We start from the raw sequence: 11,659 nt of genomic DNA, 5'->3' as shown, positions 1-11,659 counted from the left end.
TTAACAACTGAGTATTTAGGAATTTCTCCGTGTCTTCTGCTGATGGTGCTTCTATCACACAGGTGTGTGAAAGGATGTTTTATTCATGTGGACTTTTGCTACTGAATCAACTGGTTCCACCTTCATCTGGGTATGATTTTATAAATATTTGCTGAATCAACAGATTCCCCAAACCTTTTGGACTTGTGGAGTGCCCAGGAAGTGAACATACTTCCTGTTAGAGCTTTAAGAATGAGGGATCCGGGGCTTCCCTGGTGGCGCAGTGGTTGAGAATCTGCCTGCCAATGCAGGGGATACGGGTTCAAGCCCTGGTTTGGGAAGATCCCACATGCCACGGAGCAACTAGGCCCGTGAGCCACAATTACTGAGCCTGCGCGTCTGGAGCCTGTGCTCCACAACAAGAGAGGCTGCGATAGTGAGAGGCCCGCGCACCGCGATGAAGAGTGGCCCCCGCTTGCCGCAACTACAGAAAGCCCTCGCACAGAAATGAAGACTCAACGCAACCAAAAATAAAAATAAATAAAAATGACTAATTCTTTAAAAAAAAAAAAGAAAAGAATGAGGGATCCATCTTCTTCAAGGTTCAACAAATATTCTGAGAAAAATGAGCACAGGGAATAGGGGAGGGAGACAGGTGAAGGGAGAACGCCAGAGGAATTTCAGCATTGCTGGGAGGAGAGGGGAAATGGGGACAGATATTGTCTAGAGGGCAACTGTCTAGTGATGGACTTAACTTTCCCAACATTAAGTATGATGGTAGCTGGAGGTCTTCCACAGATGCCCTTTATCAGACTGTCTCCTTCTATTCCTAGTTTCCTGAGAGTTTTATCATGAATCAGTGTTGAATCTTGTCAAATACTTTGTCTACATGTATTGAAATTGATCATGAAGTTATTTCCTTTACTCTGTTAATATGGTGATTATAGTTATTGACTCTTTTAATTTTAAACTAACCTTTCATTCTGCAATAAACTCTACTTGGTCATAAGGTATTATGCTCTTTACATATTGCTGGATTCAATTAGCTAATAGTTTAATGATTTTTGCATCTATGTTCATGATATATATTGATATGTCACTTTCTTTCCTTGAAATGTCTTTCGCCAGTTTTGGTATTAGAGTAATACTTGTTCTTTTTTTCAAAAAAATTGGGAAAAGTATTCCCTTTTCCCTATTTTCTGAAAATTTATGTAGAATTAAAGCTTTTCTTCCTTAAATGTTTGATAGAATTCACCAATAAAGCCATGTGGACCTGAAGTTCTTTTGCAGGAAAATTTCTGATAATAAATTTCTTTGATATAAGGCTGTTTACATTTTCTGTCTCGTATCAGTTTTAGTAAGCTATTATTTTTCAAGGAATTTGATGACTTCATCTAATTTATTGGTTAAAATTTGTCCATTATTATCCTTTTAATGACTGTAAGATCTATAATAACATCCCCAATTTCATTCCTGATAGGGATAATCTGTGCTTTTTCTTTTTCCACCGAGTTTTGCTAGAGGTTTAACTTTATTACTCTTCTCAAAGAACTAACTTTTGGCTGTGTTAACTCTATGATTTACCTGTTTTCAGTATCACTGATTTTTGCTCTTACTTTTAATATTTCTTTCTTCTACTTACTTTGAATTTATTTATTTATATTTATTTATTTATTTAATTTTGGCTGTGCTGGGTCTTCGTTGCTGCGCGTGAGCTCTCTCTAGCTGTGGCGAGCAGGGGCTACTCTTCGTTGCGGTGTGTGGGCTTCTCATTGCGGTGGCTTCTCGTTGCAAAGCATGGGTTCTAGGCGTTCGGGCTTCAGTAGCTGTGACGTGTGAGCTCGGTAGTTGTGGCTCGCGGGCTCTAGAGCGCAGGCTCAGTAGTTATGGCACATGGGCTTAGCTGCTCCGCGGCATGTGGGATCTTCCCAGACCAGGGATCGAAACTGTGTCCCCTGCATTGGCAGGTGGATTCTTAACCACTGCGCCACCAGGGAAGTCCTTACTTTGAATTTAATTTGCTCCTTTCCCCCCTAGTCCCTTCCTTCCTTTCAAATATATAAATATTTAAAGCTATATAATTTAGGAAGCAAGTACAATTTTTCTGATTTGGCCTTTTGTTACTTTATTTTTCGGGGTTACTAAACCTTGAAAGAAACTCCTAAATTTTTTTAGGGAAACATTTTCAGGAGAATCAGTAAATTCTACCCTGGAGGAGAGTATGCATATATATCTAAAAAATGATTATAAGGCTATAAAAAGCCTAGCATTCCTCTTACATAACTCTTGGTTTTTCATTCCATTCCAAGCTGGGTGTGTGTTTATTCTAAAGATGCTTGAATTTTAAGAACCCCCAGTTCCTTTGTTGGATGCTATGCTGTAATTACCAGTGACTCATTCATCAAGTTTTGGGATGTAACTGAAGGCTAGGTATGACTTCAGTTAATTTTAATGCTCTGACCACACTAACTGCATCACTAGTACACTGTCAAGATGAAATTTTCCTCTGTTACTAAGTATTTACATTTATGTAATGAATCTTCTTTCTTTAGTTATTGCTTATATTATCTTTTTATATTTATCTTTGGAGCTCTAACTCACCCTTTAAATAATTCATTTTGAGTTCTGGTTTTTAAATACAGAAAAGGGTTAATGCATATAGATTTTCTTTATACTTCTTATTATGGATAGTACCAAAAATGATTTCCATCATAAAATTTCATTAAGAGTTCTTTTTTAAGGAATTATTGTGCTATCAAATGAAACTTTTTCAAAATCAACCCATCAAGAAATTCCTACTTAAATATACATACAACCAAGTGAATATTTGTATATTTCAGAGAAGATCATCTTTTAAAACATAGGTATCAGTGGCCTTTTCAAATTAAGTTAGCTAGTAGAAAAAAAATCTAATAATACATTTTATATTTAGTCTAAGGTTAGGCTGGAAGAAAAGGCTTTTGATTTTTAAAGGCCAAGCTACTTTATTTCATGAGCCAAGAGATGATACAATTCAATGGAATGAAATGTGTACCTATCAAGATGACTTTTGCTTCTAACAATTTTATCTTTTTTTGAAAAAAAAAAAAAGGTAGAATTTTTAAAATCATACATCTCAGCATCTTATTTTTAAAAAATCCAACATTTTGGCATAAGACAAATTTATACAATTAAACACTTCAAAATATAATATGGCATATATTATTTTTCCATAGGGCATCAGATACTAATAGGTACAGGCCACTTTGTTAAAATAACAAAAATCATATGAAAATCAACACAATACTTCATTTATTTATTGTATAAGTTTGGCAGACAGCACAAAACTTCAGCAACGTTTTAAACATGTAAAAAAGTCAAATGCTGAACAGTACTGGAAATCTTTTTTTACATAATTAGTAATAATGAGTACACATGTAGGGTTCTGCAAAGCTAGCAAAATACCAAGGGTGCTTGGCTTCTGAACATATACCACAAAAACACACACACAAAAGCAATATAATTTATCTTTACAAAAATTACAGCCAAGCAATAAAAAAGGATGTTAATAATGAAGATACTAACACGTATGTTCACTACATATATCTTATACAATGAAATGCTACACTTTGTACCCTGAAATGCCATGTGTAGCGAGCCAAGCAGAGTCAATTTAGGCTCATCACTGAGGTTAAGAATTATCTGAGAATTTAATGCTCATATGTAACATACTCAATGAAACCTTGCTATATACCAATTCCCAGATCACAACAATGTATTTTACTATATATCTGAGAAGTTGAGTCTTCTTTGTTGGCAGTGTAAAATTTTTGACTAGTATCAAAATTCTGGTAGAACACACATTGAAGGCATTTTCTAGTGTATGCAATGTTTGGGGGATTAAAGAATGTGGGAGAAATTCTTAGATTCCACACTAAGTTTCTGCTGACGTTTGTCAAACCAAACAGCTCAACTATAAGGCAAGGAAAATTAATCCCCTATAACAGATTAGTGGGTCTTACCAAATAAAGATAAGAATTCAATCTTAGGAAAAAACTCCCTACATAAGCAGATCTGAAACAGTGGGCACTAAAACGAACATCTAAAAATTACCTAACATCTTGATATTCAGTCATTGGTTCAGAAGCCTGACAATTTGTTGGTATATTTTATCTAATTAACATTTTTAGAATCAGCACCAGTCCCCAAAACCTCAAATTATAATATTTAATCTTCATTAAAATACACCCTTTTGTGCTATATTAACACTACAATCAAATTAAAGAAAGCTGAATTTACTCAACTTATTATACATTTTTGTGTATACTGGTAGCAACTTAAATTTTTCTGTTTACTTGTGCTTCTGTTTTGGGGCACTTTGATTGAAGAGAAACTCATTTCACAGGATTACATCTTGCTAAAGCATTCCTTAGCATTGGTCCAAACTTGAATTCCCTTTAAAAACAAACAAATCAAAAAAACAAAAAAAACAAAACAAAAAAAAACTTAAAAATGATTTTGGAAGGATTCTGAAAGCCCAAGTATTTGGCTTACTGGTATGCTAAGTTTTACTTTTTGGAATAATTAACAAGTCCAGCAAATAGGACACTTCTTCTGGCAATAGCTAATATAGGTCAATGTCAAATACTTTTGAAAAAAGTAATAGAATCATTTGTATGAGCCTATCTTCAAAACAGAAAGAACTCCTACAACTTCTATTTGAAAAACTCACTTACTCATATCACATATTCATATCATTTCTATTCATAAACCAAACAAGTTCTGTAATATTTGAAACAAAAGAAAAAACTTATTAGTCTAACAATTAAATATAAATTAATAAATTATTATTAGTCTAATAATCAATATTTTGATAATTAAGTACTAATTAAGTACTAAGTTATCAACTCCCTTTCAATGGTTATAGCAGGCAATTTAGCAAAAAACTAATATGCTATAATATACCTAACATGCTTAAACAAAAATGCATGTTTGAAACTGGGAAAAAAATGCATGTTCGGAAAAATGTAACAGTAAAATCTAGAAAGTGGTAGAAATAAAGGTATGTTTTCAGTAAACAAGATATATATTTGCCAATAACTGCTAATTTATGAAGAAAGAATATTTTCTTTAATATTTAAACATTAAAGTTTGTCAATATATATCGAGGCTTCAAACAATAGGAAAAAAAATTAATCTTTTTAGCTTTTCTTCCTCCCTGATGGAATACAAAAAGAAAAAAACCCACAAAAATCTTTTAAAATGTCCCAGATTGCCTGGATAAAGTAGTATCTAATGGAGTATTCGTTGGTAGAATGGATAACATAGATCTCATGTGCACTGTCCTAGTAAGACATCCATAAGACAGCAGACGAAAAAACAAAAGCTATACTAGCACATATAATGCAATCCTGTTTTTGTGGGAAAGGAAAGTGTATATTTTCTAAATGATTGTATATGTACAAATGAGTCTGAAAAGATAAACATGAAGATGTAACAGTGTTGAGTTTTCAAAAAGGGATTTGGGGAAGGAGGAGGAGAATTTTTACTTAATATGCTTCTGGCTTATTTGAAATTTTTACAATGAGCATATATGTTCTTTTTATGATAATTTTTTTAATTTAAAAAGATAAAATAACTTGAAATATATAGATACCCACATTTACCAAAAAAAGCTGATGTTAATCTTGATTTCTCGTACTTAATTTTAAGTTTCTAAAGAAAATAGCACTGTAGATTTTCAAATATAAGAATCTACTCCACTTAGGCAAGAAAATAAAACATGAAACACTGTAACACTGTTCCTAAGAAATAAGGTAAACATACACTCTTATTAATCTCATGTGAGTAAACTCTTGTTTACTCTAGTTATTATCTGAGGATACACCAGATATCCAACAGTGTGTCCGCACATACCTACAGTAATATCTTGTTTATCCAGAGATTACTTTTTAGCACCCTCAACCAGCTCACCCTAAGCAAAGTGGCAGGGGGAAAGTCCTTTGAGCCATTATACAAAATCTGCATTCTTGGAAAAGAAGCAAATGGGAGATCACAGGAACCTATTAATGAATCTTTTATAGGAATAAAACAAAACAAAACCAACTCTAAAAACCTTTGTTTTCTGATCTTTCAGACCATCGAAGAGTTAAAAAGGCAGATTAGAAAGACGGTAAGCGTGAAGCAGCAGAAGGAGCTGATGGGATGACAGCAGCAGAGACAAAAACAGCCCAAACTACAATATATTCAACCATCAGCATTTGCAGATTGATCAGTCATGGTTTTAACTTCTCTCAAGTGACCCCAAAGATCTACAACATGAAGTAACTTACAATTTCATTGAGGCATAACTATAAATTTGGCCCAATGACTAATGTGTGAGTCTGTTGTTTCTGTCTCAAAACATCTTTGTTGTCTACTGCTATTTCTGGTCATACAAGTAAAAAGGGCTAAGAAAGTGACGGTTCTGAGCCAGAAAATACAAACTTTGGATAAACTAAAGCATAAGAGTGTTTGTATGAGTGTGATTTTTTTTCCCTCTAAGAATGTCTTCATAAATATGGGAATCCATCTTACTATGTGATATGCTGAGATAAAGCATGTTAAATCGCTTAATAAATTGCGAAGTGCTAGAGAAATGTAAAGCGCTGGGACTGACTGGTGGTCGCACAGGCAGATCCTGGGTTATGAAGAAGAGGTTAAGGAATATTTTGTATTTTGTTCTTATAACAGCATTTTAGAAAGATCTCCATCACTGCCAAAACATTTATTTTAACCAGAATAAGCTTCAACGTCCATGTATTCTACTGAGATGTCAACTACGTGAAGGGTTTACTCTAACAAACTGTATCGCAGCCACAGTTTCCCAAAATAATGCTGAAACCATTTTCCAGTCGAAGTATATATCACTGTTAGGAATGGTACTGTACTGCCCTGTCCAAGGGCAGTAATCCTGGGACATATAACCAAAGTAATGTTGTTAGTACATATTTTCACATACAAGTTATAAACGGGGCATACAAATTTGGAACTTTAGATGAGTAGAGACTCGGTAATTGATATTTTGATTATGACCCTTCTTTCAAAATTAAGTAGAGAAACTGGGAAACATTCTAGAAGAGGAGAAGAATGGACTTTAAAAATGAAAATGATAAATACTTTGGTCCAAATAAGAAACCGATTTTAAAGAAATTTGCAGGCCCTTCTGAATATACTTGTACCTTCACTGAAACCAAAACCTACCTTTTTGCACATACTGATCTGCATGACTGCATAGCTTATGAGGGCCTCCTTTAAATCATGGTTCTTTTGTTCTTTGAAGCGTTCAATATCAGCCCAAGCATTTTTGACAAATTCTCTGAAATAAAAGGTATAGTCATTATTATTATTCTTATTTAAATTAAGTAAACTACGTATTATAAATTTGAATAACCATTTCTCATTTGAGTTGGGTTTTTGTCTATATAGAGGAAAAAGCTATTGCGTGTATAAGATTGTTCTATTTTTTCTCTTCCTAAAAATTACAGTGGGAGAAAAAGCATACAGTCATACACTCATCTACATTTTAATAATCTCTATTTTGCCACAAGAATTCCAGCTTCAAATTATTCCCATAAAACAGATGTAAATGGCTCCCTGAACCAGCTCATAAGCCTAACAGATGCCACATGAAGTTGCCTTCCTGGGGTCACTGGAAAACATACATTCTTTTCAACAAGATGGATTATGTATCACATTTATCATGTGCTTACTTTAAATGACAACTAGAGTTTTAAAAATTCTGAGAGCAATTTGTCTTTTTTTTTTTTTTTTTTTTTTTTTGGCTGCACCTCCTGGCATGCGGAACTTCCCTGACCAGGGATCGAACCCATGCACCCTGCAGTGGAAGTGCAGAATCTTAACCACTGTCTTTTTAACTCTATTCATGAGAGTTTAATTTGACTTACTTGATGCCAGCAGTTCTAAAAATTAACAAAACCACCTCCAAATCAGTGATACACTCTTGGTCTGCCTTGGTCTACTCAACAACTATCAGATGAAAACAACAATATGAAAAATGAGCCCAGCAGTCATGGCAGACCTTTGAGAACTGAATTTCTAAAAATATTTATGGAATAATTACATTCCAAGCCCTATGCAAGGTGTTGGGACATAAAGATGAAAGAGACATAGTCACTGACTTTGAAGGGTTTGTAATTTAGCCAGGGACAGTCACACTGTACAACCAACCACCCAATACAAAACTGCCATGCAATAGTGGCATGACCAAGTGCTATGACAGCCTGTGAGGATAAGAGAAAGCTTCACAAGAGAAGTAATGCAAGAGCTTGGCACTGGAGAATGATCAGGCTTTTAACTGACAGAAAAGGGCAGAGGGGATGTGCAAAGGACAGAAATCATGAAAAGTATAGGAAAATAATATTATGAAGCTTAGATACTTTCTTCTTCCTCTTTCCCTGACACTAAAACAACTGTTTCTACGCAACATGATTTTTGATTACTCAAATTTCTTAGGAATACTCAATCACTGCATTTTAGAAGAACAGGCTACATCCAGGGACACTGGTGAAGCTGGGAATGGTTATAAACAATCTGTCACAGAGTCTACATGTCTAGCCATGTTAAAACACCTCAGCATTTTACCTGCCTTCCTGATTTTTAGACTTAAGTTGTTGTTCTCCTTCATTTATTTGTTCTTCTAGCACCTTTATTCTGGCTTCTCTCTGCTCTGGAGTTTCTTGACCAAAGAGCTTGGTAGTCATTCCCTTCAAAGAAAATGTTCTCACGGTCTAAAATGAAATAGAAACAGATGAATGGATAAACAACACACATACACTGAAATATTATCCAGCCTTAAAAAAGAAGGAAATTCTGACACATGCTACAACATGGATGAACCCTGAGGACATTGTGGTAAGTGAAATAAGCCAGTCACAAAAAGACAAATACTATATGAGTCTACTTATATGAGGTATCCAAAGTAGTGAAATTCACAGAGACAGAAAGTAGAATGGTGACTGCCAGGGGCTGGGTGGAGAGGGAAATTGACAGTTGATATTTAATAGGTACAGAGTTTCAATTTTGCAAGATGAAAACAATTCTGCAGGTTGGTTACACAACAATGTAAATGTACTTAACTACTATTGAACTTTACCATTAAAAATGGTTAAGATAATAGATCTTATGTTCTGGATATTTTACCACAATTATTTTTTTTTTTAAAAAGGGGAAATAGCCATTTCCTCCCTAGCTCAGACAGAAAACACCACAAGCCTTACAACCAGGGGGCTACTAATAAGATTTCTAACACTGGAAAATATGGAAGAATCAAAAAGGGAAAAATTTTAACTGAGCTTCATCATATGGAAAACTTCTAGGTGAAGTATTAGGCAAGTTATTTATGTTAGTGATCATATTTTTTATAATTACTCTGTGATATAAAAAATAGATAAAATTCAACAGGCAACAGTGAAAATAAACTAAAGAAACTATTTAAAATCTGTGTAACTCACACTAAAACTTGGTATCTATTAGTAAAACAGGATGCCTAAATCCAAGCCTCAAGCTTCACTGCTTTACCATTTCCTCATTCTCTAGAGTTTACTGAGGGAAACACATTTAGGAGTAGAGAACCAAGCTCCCTGAAAATGGACTGGGAATTTCCCCTGGATTTTAAAAATAAATCAAGACAGTGTGCACCTGTTTCATGGTCAGAGGTCTTTTCCCACATACCTCTATGTGGGTAGCCCACAAGCACTTTCACAAGTAAAGTACTTGTTAACTATGAAATGACTCATAAATGGTGGCATTGTAACTGCTTCTTTACTTCCAGATTGTGTGCTCTCACCATGACAGCTTTTTTATTCCAATGAAATAGCTGGACGGTAGAAAGCTGATTATAAAAATGATCTAAGTCCAATACGATCAGGAATTTTATTCACAAGTATTCACTGTAAGCATTCAAGAATAAAGTACACAAAAAGCTCCCTGTTAGGAGAGAGGCACTGATTCTAAAAGGGCAAAGTTTTTCAAAGTTAACTAACATTTCTATAATATACCAGGTAAAATTAAACCTGGCAAAGGTCATTATTTCAATCCCAAAGAATAATGTTTTTTCACTTGGACTTAATCAGAAAAGAGATGGTTCTTATTACACACAGCAATGTTGGCAAAATTTCTTACAACACTATGTAATACGTGTTTTAATGGCTTACATCCTTTTATATCAAGATCACAAACAAAAGAATTATAAAGTTGCCCACAAATTATTTCCCTGTAAAAGCTCCAGGCATCCTGCAGCCCATTCCACTTAAGGTTTGCTATAATAGTACCAGAGACCTAAATGGAAAACCACTCACCCCGGTTGCCAGCTCCTCACACTGCTGCTTCTTGGATGCTAAGTCCTGAGCAGCCATCTCCAAATCATACTGCATAAGTTCATGTTTCCTGCACACAGCCCTAGGGATGAAAGAAAGTGCTGCCATTTAATTTTTGCGGCTTCTCCATTAATATGTTAAAAAAATTTTTTTCAGGGGTAAAGGGGAGGCATTCACGTCTTACTACGGTCAGAACTTTTATATACAGAATTTTCAAGTTTAAAATGTAGTAGCCCAACATTAAAAATTTAATCTAGCAGAACCTAAGCATAAAAACTTTATATATACTTAAAACAAAAAGGGTTGTTTTCCAGATACTTGCAACATTTTTTTCAATAAACATACCATTATCACATACATTTAAAAAAAGCTTTTGTATAACATAGGAACTAATGCTATAATCTCACATCACAACTGAGTATTGTTTAAAAAGGCATTATCTCAAAGCTTTCTTCTTTTTATTTAGAAACGTCTATTAGTTTTTATTTTCATAAAAGTAATCCATGCTCACTGAAAAAAAAAAAAAAAGGATTCTAATACAGGAATGCAAAAAATAAGTTTCAAGAACGCTCTCTTTTCCCCAGTTCCACTATCCAGACATAATTCATGTTAATAGATAGTATATATCGTTCCGGACTTTACCTAGGCATTTACAAATACACATATCCACCCACCCCCAGTAATTCTACATCTTTTCTTTCTCAACTATTTATATACCAAAGACACATATGTTTCTGTATCAATACACATTAATCTTTTCTATAACGAGCTGCAGAGAATTACACTGTGTTCAGCAACTTTCTTTTGGTCCGTAACTTGAAAACACCTTGGTGTAATTTATTTTTTTTTAATTTATTTATTTTATTTATTATTTATTTTTGGCTGCATTGGGTCTTCATTGCTGCGCACCGGCTTTCTCTAGTTGCAGTGAGCGGGGGCTACTCTTCGTTGCGGTGCGTGGGCTTCAGTAGTTGTGGCACGTGGGCTTAGTTGCTCCGCGGCACGTGGGATCTTCCCGGACCAGGGCTCGAACCCATGTCCCCTGCATTGGCAGGCGGATTCTTAACCACTGCGCCACCAGGGAAGTCCTTGGTGTAACTTCTTACTACTCAAAACTCTAGAAGGAAAAAGGCTAACAATGTGATGTTTTCATACCAGCTACTGAACAACTAAAGGAATATTGCTCCTCTGTTTTATTAACAGAATTCTTAGGCTGATTTTAAAAGTGATAGGGGACCGCTGGTAGTACCAAGATTCGTCAGGACGTGCATACGGTCTCTCGCTGCCTGGTGTGGGGTTTGCCATGGGCTGGCAGCTGCCCACTT

At 34.9% G+C, this 11,659-nt stretch overlaps 1 protein-coding gene across 1 annotated transcript in view; it reads right to left on the bottom strand.

Moving 5' to 3' along the window:
* Positions 1–3,247: 3,247 nt before the first annotated feature.
* The window catches only part of SNX4 (sorting nexin 4), a 66,073-nt gene continuing 57,661 nt past the window's right edge, over positions 3,248–11,659 (bottom strand). The window contains 4 exon segments of the mRNA XM_036850579.1: positions 3,248–4,413; positions 7,201–7,315; positions 8,602–8,747; positions 10,317–10,416. Of these exon segments, the coding sequence (XP_036706474.1) occupies positions 4,366–4,413; positions 7,201–7,315; positions 8,602–8,747; positions 10,317–10,416 (409 nt within the window). The 3' untranslated portion in view covers positions 3,248–4,365.

This window comes from Balaenoptera musculus, chromosome 4 (genome assembly GCF_009873245.2).
Source record: "Balaenoptera musculus isolate JJ_BM4_2016_0621 chromosome 4, mBalMus1.pri.v3, whole genome shotgun sequence".
Classification (NCBI taxonomy): domain Eukaryota; kingdom Metazoa; phylum Chordata; class Mammalia; order Artiodactyla; family Balaenopteridae; genus Balaenoptera; species Balaenoptera musculus.
The sequence above is the reverse complement of the archived record's forward strand: the minus strand, read 5'-3'. Positions and strand labels throughout refer to the sequence as shown.